Below are 15,869 nucleotides of genomic sequence, written 5' to 3'. Positions count from 1 at the left end.
GATGATAGATGATAGATAGATAGATAGATAGATAGATAGATAGATAGATAGATAGAAAGATAGATAGTTGCTACTGTCAACTAGATGGTCATCTAACAATCTAAACAAAGTAAAAGTAAAGGACAAAAGAAGATTGAAATTTGAGTTTTACTGGGGGCATATGTAACTTAAAAGGAATTCCTCAATGCAAAAGTGAGGTTGATTTCATGGGTAATTGAGCCAATGTTTTGTCTAGCTGAGTCCTTCCCTACTTGGCCTCAATATCACCAAAATTCCACCAAACAGCCCCACAATTCTTCAATATAATATTCAAATCAACGGATTCCAAGAAATAAAGTAAATTGGACATTTTAGTCATTCACTCTCCACACACTCTTTTTGACCTTAAGGGACAATTCTAGAGGCTGCTACAAATTCTGTCTAAAAGGAAGTAACTTCTGGAAAGTACACTGATTTGAACTATTAAATGATGAATCTATGGACAATCTAGAGGCAAAAATCACAAAAGTGCCAAAAAGAGATAAAACTTTTGTTAGTTAAAAGCACCATAAACATAATCCAAAGACAACTTGAAAACTGAAAAAAACAATGCAATTTTTAAAAAATCAAAGTGTTCATAACTTAAGAGTATGAAAAACCTCTATAATTCACTAAGAAAAATAGTCACCTCTATAGAAAGTAAGAGTTCGGGGCTATATTTTACACATGAATGAACACACAAATTAAATGGACAATAGATACATGTGAATGAACAGCTCTGTCAGTAATCAATAATTGAAAATTAAAATGAACTATTAACAGCAATCACATATCTCTCAATAGCACACATTTTGGAGACAGAGAACATGGATTAAAGGCTTAGTTCCACCACTTAGTATAATGGCTTCATCAGCACTTTACTTAATATCTTTGTGTCTCAATTTCCTCATCTGTAAAACAAGAATACTACTGTTCCTTTAACAACATGAGGGTTAGGTGCACCAACCTCTGCATAAATGGAAAATCCACGTGTAATATCTGACTACCCTAAAACTTAACTACCAATAGTCTACCATTGACTAGAAGCTTTACCAATAGCATCCAGTGGATTAACACAGAAATTGTATAATATACGTATTATATACTGTATTCGTATAATAAAGTAAGCTAGAGAAAAGAAAATGTTATTGAGAAAATGATAAGGAAAATATAATTATAGTACTGTCCTATATTTATTGGACAAAAAATACACATATAAGTGGACCCATGCAGCTCAAATTCGTGTTGTTCGAGAGTGAACTATACCAATAAAATCTACTTATGGTAGCAAGCCTCCTGGACAGCCACTAGTGGTTCTCCCATCCTGGTATTCACAGAATAGGGCTGATCTGTGTAACCAATAGGATATCGTGGAAATAACAGTGTGGGATAGCCAGAGCTATGTCATAAAAGATATTGTGGCTTCTGCCTTGCTGCCTTTTAGGTCAATGTTTTCTGGGAGAAGTCAGCTGCCACATCGTAAGGACACTCAAGTAGCCCCAAGAAAAAGTCCAAGAAGTAAAGAACTGAGGCCTCCTGCAACAGCCAGCACTAACTTCCCAGTAAGTGAGTACTGGCACTTGTGAGTAAAGAGTGAACCACACCGGAAACAGATCTCCCAGTGCAGGTCCAGCCTTCAGTAACTGTAGTTCCAACTGACATCTTCATTGCAACATCATAAATACCCTGATTATTACTTCTCTCAAATTCTTGACCCACAGAAACTGTGAAATAATAAATGTTTATTGTTTATACCACAGAATTTTGTGCTTGTTACACAGCAATAGATAACTAACATATTACTTTATAATATAAGGTTGTGATGAAAACTAATTGACTTCATCTACAAAAAGTGTTTTAGAACAGTAGTCCTTGCACATAATAAGCATTATATAAATGTTGGCTGCCAATATTAGTGTAACTATAATAATAATAAGATAACTCTTAATATTATTTTTCCTTTGCCCAAGGGCCAAGAGTTAAAAGGAATATTGCTTACTTTTGCAAAAGTAAGTTATACATTTCTGAAGAGCAAATTGGCACTGCATATTAACAATCATAAAAGGACACATACTATTCACCTTAGAAATTACACTAGATAATCATCTTAAGCTTATCGCCCACGTCCAGGAAAACTTCTCTTATGGTAACTGAGGATGTATTATTTTATTTATTTACTTATTATTTTAGTTCTTGACAAAAGTGAGTCTTAGTATGCTGAAAAACAAAGAATATTGAATACACACTCCAAGGAGGAGCTAATTCATCAAAATTACTAATCTACAATTTCAACAGACCACACATTTCTTTTTCTTATTTTCAAACACATAAACTTCCAAAAATTGTTGGAAATAACTTATCTAAGCTCATGACATTCACCTTGGTGATTTTTAAAAACAGCTATCACTTTTTAATTTTGCTTATTTTTCATCCTTCATTGGAAGCTAAGTTAACATTCTCAATAAGGAAGTAGGTACTGACTGATCATCAGTTTTTGTCTCTATGAATATACGGCTACAGAATAGCTTGATGGCTTAAATGAGAACTTGGCACCAATGAAAGTTATTATTATATTAAAATATTACATGGCATTTGTCATGGGTTATAAAATATAACAATATGCTGATTTCACAGATTCATAAATTTATATACATTATCTTTTACCTACCTAATAATGATATTTTAGTTCACATTAACAAATTATTATAGTCTATACAAACATAATTTTTATAGCTGTAATTAAGTGAATAACATGTTCCCTGCTTAGATATAACGATTTATAAATATTTTCATGGCATTAATTATACTTAATAATTTGGACCTTGTGTGAAAAAAATGTAAAAATATAAAATCTATAAACAAATTAAAAAACAACATTATCAGCAAAATCACCTTCTAGCTAATAATATGTTTCTATATAAAAATGAAATAAAATTCATTATACATGAATTATATTAATAAAATTGTTACCTTACTTTAAGTAATTCCATATCTTACTTATTTCATTTGTATTGCCTCTCATTTTAATATAATCTAATAATGACTTTTGGTTGGAAAATACATATACACACCACATCCATGTATCTTGTGTATCTATTCTCATATGGCTAGACATTGTTGTTTCCTTCTACATTTATCCTTATAATAAAATTTAATAAATGTCCTTCTACTTAAATGTTGTATGCAACTCATTCTACTTCCTTATGAAACCTTCATGTAACTGTGTAAACAGATGTTAGTGATGCCTCTATCCTTTCTTGATTTCTATCTATACATCCTTTTACTACTTAAACAAATAAACTCATACCTGTGCTCCCCCCCCATCAGGCAATTCCTAAAATTACCTCTAGCGCGGCATTCTAAGAACACACATTTTAAGATGAAATGCTGCTCAAGGAAAAAAATGAAATGATGCAGAAAAAATTACAGGAATCTGTTTATATTTCTGATGCTCTTACTCTAATTCACTCTTCTCCTCCACAACTTTTTTTACTATAATATGATGAAACATTACTTTCATATCTGAAAGACATATATATGTCAGATATATAGATATAGATAGATGATAGATAGATAGATAGATAGATAGATAATAGATGATAGATAGATAGATGATAGATAGATAGATAGATAGATAGATAGATGATAGATAGATAGATAGATAGATAGATAGATAGATAGATGATAGATAGATGATAGATAGATAGATAGATAGATAGATAGATAGATATCTGTCTACAGTTCCTGGAACAGAGCTTCTGAAATGCTGTATTTCTTGGGGGATAAGAGCCCTAGGAGTTTCTTTTGTTCTAATATTGGTCTTTGACTTACTCCCTGACACACGTCTCCTAAAACCCTTGTAAATTCTGAAATGGTAAGAATGCCAGGAGCCTCTTTTGTTCTAATGAAGCAACTTTGGATGGGTTCCTGGATAACTCCTAGATGGGGGCTGGTCCCCAGAAAGACCAAATCATGATTAGAAGATTAGAAGATTCAGCTCCACCTCCCCCCTCCTCCAGAGAGAGGATAGGGGCTGGAAATGGAGTTATCATTGATCATGCCCACAGGAGGAAGCATCCATAAAATCCCAACAGTAGGGGGTTAGGAGAACTTTCAGGTTGGTACATACATACACTGGGAAGGTGACATGCTCCAACTCCATAAAGACAGAAACTCCTGCACAAGGGACCCTCCCAGGCCTCTACCCTATGAATCTTTTCATCTGGTTGTTTTCTGTATCCTTTACCGTGCCCTTTATTAAACTAGTAAATGTAAGTAAATATTTCCCTGAGTTCTTTGAGCCACTCTAGTAAATCAATCAAACCCAAGAAGGGGGTGCTAGGACTTGCAATCTATAGCCAAATGTTGGTCTGCAGAAGCACAGGTGACAACCTGGACATGCAAATGGCCTCTGAAAGGGGTGGGGGAAGGGCAGTCCCTGAGCCCTCCCGTGTGGCATCTGATGCTATCTCTGGGTAGAGACAGACTTGAGTTGAACTGTAAGACATTCAGCTGGTATCCTAGAGAACTGCTTGATGTGGGGAAGACACCTCTACATATTTGGTAACCAGAGAGTCAGAAGTGATGTTCCTATGTGATTAGTGAAGTACTCTCACCAGGGAGAAAACACAGTAGGAAAGAATCAGGTTTTTCCCTACACGGTGATGGGGGGGGAGATTGCAATTTTTTTTCCTTTTTACTATTTTATATATTACTGCATATTTGTATTTTACTGAGTTATAGTACTACTTCTGAACATTCTTAATGGATCTTTTAAGTTTTTAAATCTTATAATATAGCCTATATGCTAGTAATAATAAGATACTATGAGTCGAGCACTGTGCATGTCACTGAAGAGCATTTAAGAAACTCCTATTCTAGCTAGAGGCACCTAGCTGGCTCAGTCAGTAGAGCTTGCAATTCTTCATCTTGGGGTTGTAAGTTCAAGCCCCACATTAGGTGTAGAGACTTACTCAAAAATAAAATCTTTAAAAAAAAAAAAAAGAAACTCCTACTCAGGAGTTAAATGAAAATCGAAGCAAGCTACAAATCAATTCATAAACTGCTATAATACAATTTATATTAAATGGGAGGATATACAAAAAAAGAGAGGAGAGTGGCAAAAATCAAATAAACTGATTTCTCACTATCTTTGGCTCCCATAGTTAAGTGATGATTTGGTCCACAGAATATATCTGAAATGATTCATGAATCTTTCTCACTTTCCACATCCATCATCACTACTCTGGTTCAATCGCTCAGTCTCTCTCACCTGAACACTCTAATAGCTTCCTAAATAATCACCCCTATGAGACCCTTTGTGTCCTGTCCACTGCACTCCACAAGTCCCCTGGAGTTACTTTATTATCTAGTTAAAATGTTATACCTTCAACAATAACTTTCATTAATCTCCTGGAACGTTCCAATTCTTTAGTAAAGGCTAATTCACAGTCTCTCTCCACCCATCCCCAAACACATGCTTGTGTGTGCACAGCATGCTGTCATACATGTTTTGAGGCAACATTAGATAAATATCCTGTGATAATATTTGCCATCATCTTTATATTAGGATTTCATTCTTTGGGGGTTAAAAGTCTTATTTTAAGAGACTTTTCAATACAAACATAATTACTCCAGAGATGAGGGTATTATATTAAATTATAAAAAACTTTACCTAAAATAGGTCTATCAGATTGACTAATCTCATCAAGCAAAATCTGATAAGTCTAGAACAGAAATGGAATCATGAGTTTTGATATATATGGAGGGTGGCAAGGGCAGGAGAGGAGGATCATAAGGTCATAGTTGAAGCTCTATGTGGAAAGAACAGGCTCTGTTAGAGTAGTATTCTCGGGCAAAATGTAAAAGTACACTGGCTCATTCTTGATAAAAAGGGTGAAAGGTAAAGAAAATGAGAAAACCGGCCATTGGAATAGACAGCTAATCCATCTGATTTATCATCATACTACTAGTACCTAGAATAACAAATTGTTCACAGTAGGACTTAATAACATTGTTTGAATGAGTAAATGTGGGTGCAAGATGATATACCTGTTATTCTTTATAAATCGTTGTTATTAAGAAACTACATTACAGACTGAAAATCATAGATCTAGGATATGATAGAAAATGCCTGGCACTTTCCAAAGACAGAAGAAGAAATATGCTACTCTGGCTTTCAGAACCATGAAATTGAGTCTTGGAGAAATACAAGACTATAAGAAAATTAATGGAGAAAAATATAAAGATGCTTCAAGTTCATTAAATTTTAAGTGCCCCACAAGAAAATGGCTTGAAATACCTAATGTTCAATGGCAATTTAATCAAGTGTCAAAGAGAACAAACAGGAAAGTTGGTTTGGTTATTTAATAGACCCACAAATTAAAATCTTAGAAACTATAAAAAAGTAAAGCAAGTAAGTTACCGATATTTTTGTTAAGAGGAATGAAATACTAGAAAATATTTCACTTAAGGAATAATTTACACCAATGTTAATTTTTAGCTTTGATTAAATGTACCATGATTATATAAGAAATTAACATCCCAGGAAGCTGTGTGATATGAAGGGTATATGGGAATGCTCTATACTGTATATACTAATCTTCCAAATTTAATTATTTCAATAAAAAATTAAAAAGCAAATGCAATAAAAAATGGAATATTTATTTAATACTGAATAGTACCATACAATTATAAAAGATATTTCGGGAACAACTGACAACATTTAAACATGACTGGTTCATGAAATTATTTAATCTTCTCAGAGGTAAAAATGTTATTGTGGGTACACGGCAGCATGTCATTCTTAGGAAAAGCATGCTGAAGTTAAAAATATGTGCATATCTGTGTGTGTATCTGTGTGTGTGTGTGTGAGTGTGTGTCTGTAGGGAGAGAAGATTAAGCAAATGTGGGAAAATGTTAATTGCTGAATGTAAATGGAGGGAATACAGGTTTTCACTGTATAATTTTAAACCGTATATGTTTGATTTTTTGCAAAGTAAAAAATAGTGAGGAAAGAAAAAAATTTAAAGACCCTCCAAATTGTGCTGGTTTTGAACAGACCTTAGGTTAAGTGGCTTCTGATAATCTCTATCAGAATACAAAATCAAAGAAAAAAAAATTTCCACCTGAAAATGAAGAATTTTCAAAATTGTGGTAACTTATCTTTTGAAAAAAATAGGAATTCAAAGCATTATGTTCTTAAGTAGGTTGTAAGAATGAAATTTAAAATGATATCTATGTGGGTGTTATATGGGAAATGAAATTATTCAGCATGAAAAACTCACACCTTACCATATGGTGAAAGTCAAGCATTGCACTTACATATGTTATTTAGAAACAGCTGAGATAATTTCCAATATTTATATTACTTGGAAATATTTTTCTACTCTCTTTTTTGGGTAGAAAAAAGTGAGGCATTGGAATGTCTGGTGTTTCAGCCATAAAATTAATGGTGACTAAATTGAGATAAGACCTTCAGTTTTTAGTCAAATTATTTCTCCAAGATCTGTGTTTGTGTGGGCACAGACATGTGCACATATGTGCATACTGTAAACAATATTGCTTTTATAATGATAGCCACAACTACCTACTATAAGAAAGATATAAGTTTCTACAATAATGTCAATGGTATTGTTAAAAATATTTTTGTCTATACTTTTAACTTGTATTGCAATTGAAATCTTTTTTTTTTAATTCCCAGAACCAACTCCTACTGTTCTAGTATAATGAATCATTCTTCTAGGCATGTTTAAGCTGTGAAGTAGAGAGAATTTCATTCAGTCAACACTTACTCTTGAGGTACGATTCTTCCTTTCATTCATGTACTTTAACTCAAATTCTCTTACTTATGAAATATCATAGTCAAAGCATGGAAAATAAAATTTATAGAAAATTCACAACCTACAAATTGATTTTTATGTTCTTTATTCTTTTACATTTTCTACTCCTACAAATTTATTAACATTCCTCACGCCTATCTATAGGTGAAAATTTACCAATTTAATTTTTAGGTCTTCTTACATTCTGTTAAAATGACGTAGAAAATTTTCAAGGACCCAGAATGTTGAAAGTTTGTTGACTAAACAAAGGGAATTGAATATTCACTCACAGGTGACATAACCCTTTATTTGGGGGGTGAAGATAGAGGCAGTGTAAATTTAGCAATGAATTTACTCATATAACAGGAATTCACCTCCCACTGATTTTCTGAGTAATTTCATCTGACTAGGAGACAAATAGCAAACTTCTTTTAGATTCAAATAATTGGACAGCATAGTTTATTCTTTAAGTTCATTCAAGGATTTTCAATAAAGCAGTTCTTTTCCTAGTATACCACATTTTTTTCTTATGTTTGTCTTGTTTCATGTTTTCTTTTCTAATGATTTTTGGAATACAGAGTGAAGAAAGAGATATGGGCTTGGTTTTATTCTGATTAAAATCTACAGAAACATGTCTGAAAGCTGAACTATTATAATGTTTTCCTTTTTCATCATGGTTTTGCCACGGAGGAGAAAATCTGTGAAGGGCTTAATAATGTGGAGTCCTTTTTTCTAGGTGATTTCAGATCACATATATGACCTTGGAGGCACTCTACTAGAATTGCTAGTCCTACAAGAAGCTGACAGAGAATACAAGATGTTACAAAACCACATTTTTATATTAGTCATAGCTATGGAACACTGCCATTACTTCTTCCTATGTTTCAGTACCAACTGCCACTTCTTAAAAAAGAAGTGTATTGATAAAAAATATTTCTCACTGGAAAAGAGATTTAACACAACCAAAGCTATAGTACCATTTGACTTTTGTTCTCCAGAGGTTGACAAAAATAATCCACCAGGAAGAATCTTACAATAATGATATTGTAAAAGAATGTTGGCATTGATATACTGGAAAAAGGAAACTAGTGAGTTTAGGTTGACGTTAGAGGTACAAAGGTATAGCTGCCTACCATAACACACAAACAGTGATTGCTGTTGCAAATGTGCTGAGGAATATGAAGAGCACCAGTAAGCTTATAGGCAGAAATCGTGGACACCCAGGAAAGAAGAAAAGTGGAGTGTTCTGACACAGCCATGATCATGGCATGGCCTAGTGTGGTGTCAGTGGATAAGCCTGGGATACTCAGGGAGTCTGCCCTGTAGGACTTGATGGATTGAATGCAAACAATGGAAGGATGACTCATAGGTTTTGGGGAAGAAAGAGACAGAAACAGATTTCAACTCAGGAAGAATCAATAAATATTTCTAGATATCTTAATTTTGAGACAACTGTTAGAAACCTAATGGGAGATACTGACTGTACAGTTGGAGATACAAGACTGAAGCTCATAGTGAATACTGAGGCAGAGATTTAATTTTGGAAATCATATAAATGTATAAGATCCCCTTTTTCTTAGTGGAATATATGTACAATTATATATTATATAATCTTATATAAATAATGGCAATTTTATTTCACGCTTTTCAATGCTTACTACTTTTATTTATTTTTGTAATCTTACTGCACTCCTTAGGATTTCCAGGAAAAAGCTGAGTAAAAGTGGTTTTAGTAAGCACCTTTGTTTGAATGTACTCTTAAAAGTAAACTTTCAATATGTGGTCATTAAATGTTCTTTATTCCTCTAGGTTATTTTGTAGATAATTTTCCTTAGCTTAATGAATGTTTTCCTCATGGCTTTCTAACCCTGTTTCTTTCTTTTTTTTTTTTAATTGTAAATCGATACTGAATCCTCTCTCAAATGTTTTTTTTGTATGCATTAAAATCATGATACTAATTTCTCTTTTAACATAAAGATCTCTTTCTACGATAATTTCAGCTTGGTAATATTATTTTTTAAATACATTACTTTGTTACTTCTGTAGTATATTTTATATACTAAATTGGTCTCTAATCATTTCTTATACTCTCTTCAATGAATTTTGTATCATGGCTAGGATAGCCTCATAAAATGAGTCTGGGAAATATCTTTTTTTTCTATTTTCTGGAAAACATGTGCAAGCTGAGAACTATGTGCTTTTTGAATATTTACTATAATTAGCAGTTTATAAAACATTATGAGCAATCCTCAGTTACTTTTCCTGGAAACAAGGGTAACACAGTTTTGTTAGGATGAGAAATAGACATTTAAGATTAATGATAATCATCAATTTGATAGGTACCAATTACTAGTGGTTGATGTTCTTTTGAATATTTTTTTATCATAACAACCCTATGGGATAGTTTCCCTTATTATCCTCTTCTTCTATATCAAAGAACTCAAGTTGAGAGGCGCTTGGGTGGCTCAGCCAATTGAATGACTGACTCTTGATTTTGACTCAGGTCATGATCCCAGAGTTGTGGGATCAAGCTTCGCACTTGGCTCCATGCTGAGCATGAAGCCTGCTTAGGATTCCCTCTCTCTCTCTCTCTCTCTCTCCCCCTCTGCCCCTCCCCCTGCTTGCTTTCTCTCTCTCTCTTTAAAATTAAAAAATAGGGGCGCCTGGGTGGCGCAGTCGGTTAAGCGTCCGACTTCAGCCAGGTCACGATCTCGCGGTCCGTGAGTTCGAGCCCCGCGTCGGGCTCTGGGCTGATGGCTTGGAGCCTGGAGCCTGTTTCCGATTCTGTGTCTCCCTCTCTCTCTGCCCCTCCCCCGTTCATGCTCTGTCTCTCTCTGTCCCAAAAATAAATAAACGTTGAAAAAAAAATTTTTTTTAATTAAAAAATATAAATTAATTTAAAAAAAAAACTCAAGTCAAGAGAAATTAAGGAGCTTGGGATCATGCAGTTACTATATAACAGAATGAAGATTTGACTGAGGATGGTCTCTTTACAGATTTCCCAATATCAGTTTCTTTACTTTGACAAATTTATTATAAAAAGGAAAATTGCTGAAAGTAAACTTGTTGTATGAGATTGTTTGAGTTTATTTTCTTCTTAGGAAACTTGTGGTGATTAAAATAATCAAATTATCTATGAAGTATATTTTTATGCTATTGAATCTCATTGAAATTTGTAGTGTGCATGGGTTTATATTCAGAAATTCTGTATCATAGCTATTATTCTACTGAGGACTTTCTATCTCTAGACTTACTATTTTTACTTTCCTGTCTTGGTGAAATGAATAAAAGCATATCTTTTCTGCTGCTGAAATCAAGCCCACCTAGACTTTTCCCCTGTAACTCTCATCAAAGTGTAGAGGATTATTTTAATTATAATTAATGATATAATAATTCATTCAAATGATATTTTAACAAGTCAATAGTTTACCTTAATGAATGCCTATAGTCATTTTGTTCAGAAGAAAAGGATCCATACGTGATAGGAAAGGTAGATCTGTATAAAGGAATAATTGGTAGGTTGCTATATTGTTTCTATTTTTTAATATTTTTTAAACTCATAACCCAAATTTTGAAGTTTCTTCTTTTCCTTTTTTAAAAACATGGATTTACTTTTTAAAAATATATAAATTATAGTCATATTAGTAGTGCCACAATTTAGGGTGTATTAAAGGGGCTATTTAAATAAAGAGAAACAGGGCACCTGCGTGGCTCAGTTGATTAAGTGTCAGACTTGATTTTGGCTCAGGTCATGATCTCATGGTTCCTGAGACCAAGCCTCATAATGGGCTCTGTGCTGACAGCATGGAGCCTGCTTGAGGGTCTCTCTCTCCCTCCCTCTCTCTCTCTCTCTCCTATGCCTCCTTCACTCATGCATGTGCTCTGTCTCTCAAAATAAACAAACATTTTAAGGTAAATAAAAAAATAAAATTATCTCATTTTATATCCTGTGATAATTAGAATTGTGCTATTTAACATTTATAAGAATGAAAAGACAGTAATATAAATATTATCAAATGATATGGTTTAAAAGTAAAGCAAATATTATTTTATTACAAATGATATTTGTTATCTATTGCCAAATAACAAATAACTACAAAGCATAGTGACTTAAAGCAAGCAACACTTTTATTTCTCAAAATTCTGTAGGTTAACATGACTCCTTGGGTTGGCTGTGGGCAAGTCAGGAGCTAGAGAGGTAGGATGCCTAGGATGGATAAGTCTCATTTTCCAAGTGATTGTTCATCTTTAGGGAGGCTAAATTGGGATCCTTTACATGCAGTCTCTGGGTAATGTTCCAGTGAAGGGAAAGCAAAAGCATAGACTTTTAAGGCTTAGCCTCTGAAGTCATACAGTGCAACTTTTGTCACATTCTATTGGGCAAAGCAAGTCACAAGACCAGCACCTATTCAAGTGGTGGGGAATTGCACTTCATCTCTTAATGGTATAAGCTGCAAGGTCCCATCAACACAGGACATAGACACAGGGAACATGGTTCATTGAAGACCATTATTTTAACAATCTTCCATACAAACTAAGTGACAGCTTGATACACTTCCTTTTGAAATGCAAAGTCCATAATCTTTTAACCTCATGCTGAGATGTAAAATATATTATATTGGTTGCAGAGTCTCATACATCACCCCAAACTGTCTTATGGCGTTTTAATGAAACCAGGATGCTTTCATCTTTTTATAATATAAGAAAAGAGTTCCTCTGAGATGTTGTAATCTCAGCCATAAAAGAATACAGACATCATTAAGAGGAATTTCAGCAGGTGCCATAAATTAGATATATTGTGATACACTATCAGGATAGAATTTTTAACTATCTCATTCATTTGAATGGGTTTATCAAAAAAATGGCAAATTAAGAATATGAAAGAGAATCGATACAAATAGTCTTTGTAATTTCTTGTTTGTAAAGGTGGACTGTTTCAGTGAGTTTGATCTATCTGTTGTGAGCCTATCTATGGCCTGCTAAGAAAGGGAAAAGAAAAAAAGTCTATTCTGAAATTTAGTAATAACACATTCAAAATTATGATCCACATTCGATTTCCATTTATTGAGCACCTAGTATGTTTCCGATATTATTTAATTCTTACTGTTAATCCTAACTAATGGAATAAAGACATCATAATTACGATACATAATTTAACAAAAAAGAAATATGGGGTTCAGAACTCTAATTTGCCTACCTAAATCTTAAGTGGTGGCACTCAAATTTAAATTCTCATTTTTAGGACTTGGTCTGATGCTTATGCCATTACAACCTTCCTAAAAAATTATATCATTAGAAGTCATTATCAGGTATGATAAGAACTTTATAAAAATATTCCTTTTGCTAAATGACAATAAAAAGGGAGCAGCTTAGTTGCAAAGGTCTTTTAAATAAACAATTGGCGTTTCTTTAATGCTAATTAAATATGTAACAGGTAGCAGATGGAGAATTTACATGTATTTTCCACTAAATTTCACAAAGTCATTTACAAAGGAGGTGCTGTTATTTTTAATTTTCAGTTTAGGGAACAGGCTTAAAAATGCCCTGGCATCATCATCACAATTTTAATCAGTTATTAGTACTTAAAAAAACCTTCCAGACAGATACTTAAATGCTGCCATAGTTGAGAGCCATTGCTTTGTTTACAATAAATTTTAGGAAAAAAAAAAATGATGCCATTAGAAGCAAAGTTAAAAGATAAAAAAACAGAGCAAATTGAATGGCAATATTTTTTGTTATTATTTAGAAATTTCTTAGTGCTTATAATTTTTTCACTAAAAATCATATACAAATAGGTAAACATTATAAGATATGTAAACACATCTTCTGAAGGAAATACATTTTGCTAATGCATAGTTAAAATGGTTTACATCTTAATGGTGTTTGTAGCTTCAATTATGAAGGTGAAATGTTAAAAAAACAAAGTTTTTTTTTTTTTACATGAATATAAATTACTGTCTGGATCAAAATTAGTTCCTACAGAAACATTTAAGAAAAAATTAAAGTATCATCTTACTGTTCAATTTCCTAACAGTTTAAAGTATAATCTCAGATGAAATTACTTCAAAAGCAGTGTCTCTATGAAAAACTCACATGTATGTTTTTCTTGAAATGTTTTCAAAATCTATCTCTAAATAAATCTATTTGTACTTGAATACATTTCAGTATTACTCTAATGCATGGGAAGTTTACTTGTGTATTAAATAATCTATAGCAAAACACTATCTGTGTAAACATAAGAATAAATTAATAGATATATACCATTTGAAACCTGTGTTTATATTATGCATAAAACTATAAGTGCTAATCTATTTATAGTCTTATCAAGATATCCAGGAAATTCAGTTGCTAAAATCACCAAGTTATATAAAAAATTAAAGATACACTCCCAAAATATTATCTTGCCACTTTTTAAAGTGAGTAACTTCTTTTATAACAAGTAGATGATAAAAGGAATCCCTCTATTCTATACATTCATGAATATATTAAGTTGCCACTAATTTCAGAGACATATCTCTTACCATCCAATTTGAAATTTGAAATTAAACTTACCAGCAAATTTGATATGAAATTTATTTTCAGGCTTCAATATCTGGACATACAGAGGGCAATTTGGAGCAAAATCTTTTACAGCCCATGCTCTCAAAATTGTTTGGTGGTCCTGAAATGATAAATATCAAAATATCATGAAATAAAATGAAAAATTTATACTACATACAGTAAAAATAATCAACCAGTGTGTTAAATGCGCACATCCACAATTTAAAGTTAAACATATTTTAATTAAACATACAAACATACAAAATAATTAATTCAAGGACTTATTTGTAAATATATTTATTATTTCTACAAAGGAGATTAACAATACCTAATTTAATCAGTGCTAATTACCAGCACTTAAAAAATTAGCAGAGAGTAAGAGGAAAGTTTCTTCAAAAACTTAAAAGTACTCTTCTTGGAAAATAGTTGAGGGTCAGAAGCCTTCAACAATGCAGCACAACTAATAGTTTTTAGTAACAGTTTCCATGGAAAAAATATGGATTTATAACAATTTTAACACTTTTAGAAAGATTGGCAACAGAGGAAGGACTACAGCAACCACACATGTAGAGAATACACTATTTAAAATTTGTTTCTATATAAAAGTAAAAGTAAAAGTAAGAGAATCTTGACTCTACATGGGTCAGTTGGAAAAGATCAGTAACTTTCAGATATTAAAAATACCAAAACAGTTAAAAAAAAAAAAAAGGTGCTAAGATTTAGAAAAGGAATAAAAATCCTGCTTAACATTAAATCTTACACATAGTGTGACCCCATAAATTATTACTTAATTCATTAAGTAGATCAAAGCAAATTATTAGAGAAATGAGTCAGCTAAAATACATTTGAAAAAGGAAACAAAAACATTTTCCAGGGTAGCACTGCCCTTGGAGTAGCCATTAGCCACATGTGGCTGTCTAAATTTAAAGTAACTAAAATTAAGCATTCTATTTCCCTGTCACACTGGCCATATTTCAAGTGTTCAAAGCCACATGTGGCTAATCCAAAGCTTTATGGAACAGTGGAGATATAAGCATTTGTATCATCAAAGGAAGTTCTATTTGACAATGCTGTTAGGGAAACAAGAGGGCAAATAAAAATATAAATGGATATAAGGGATTATTTAAAGAAGTGCAGAAAGAAGCTGCTGTAGGTAGTTAGTAACTTTAAGTGGCATGAAAGTTAATGAATAGTAACTCCGAATTCCTAAAGTGGATAAATGGACAATGTGTGTCTTCCAGGCAAACATTCAATGAACGTGATACAGTGTGATGGTTAATTTTATGTATCAACTTGGCTGGATCATGAGGTGCCCTGGTATTTGGTTAAACATTATTCTGGATGGGTGGTAGACCCCAGAAAAGGGACAGGCAGAGAACAGAAGCCACAAATCCTGTGTATAAATTTATACCACACTGGCTAACCGCTAAACCATGCATACATGGGACAGAATAAGAGCAATCTCAACTGAGATTTGAATCACTGCCAAAT

General features: G+C 32.8%; 1 protein-coding gene across 1 annotated transcript in view; it reads right to left on the bottom strand.

Annotated features, from left to right (window-relative positions):
- KCNT2 (potassium sodium-activated channel subfamily T member 2) overlaps positions 1-15,869 on the bottom strand; it is a 198,164-nt gene that overhangs the window by 148,573 nt on the left and 33,722 nt on the right. The window contains exon 6 of the mRNA XM_032591711.1: positions 14,391-14,499. Within this exon, the coding sequence (XP_032447602.1) occupies positions 14,391-14,499 (109 nt within the window). The remainder of the gene's footprint in view (positions 1-14,390; positions 14,500-15,869) is intronic.

This window comes from Lynx canadensis, chromosome F1 (genome assembly GCF_007474595.2).
Source record: "Lynx canadensis isolate LIC74 chromosome F1, mLynCan4.pri.v2, whole genome shotgun sequence".
In the NCBI taxonomy this organism is placed as follows: Eukaryota; Metazoa; Chordata; class Mammalia; order Carnivora; family Felidae; genus Lynx; species Lynx canadensis.
Note: the sequence above shows the minus strand (reverse complement) of the source record. Positions and strands in the feature narration are given on the sequence as shown.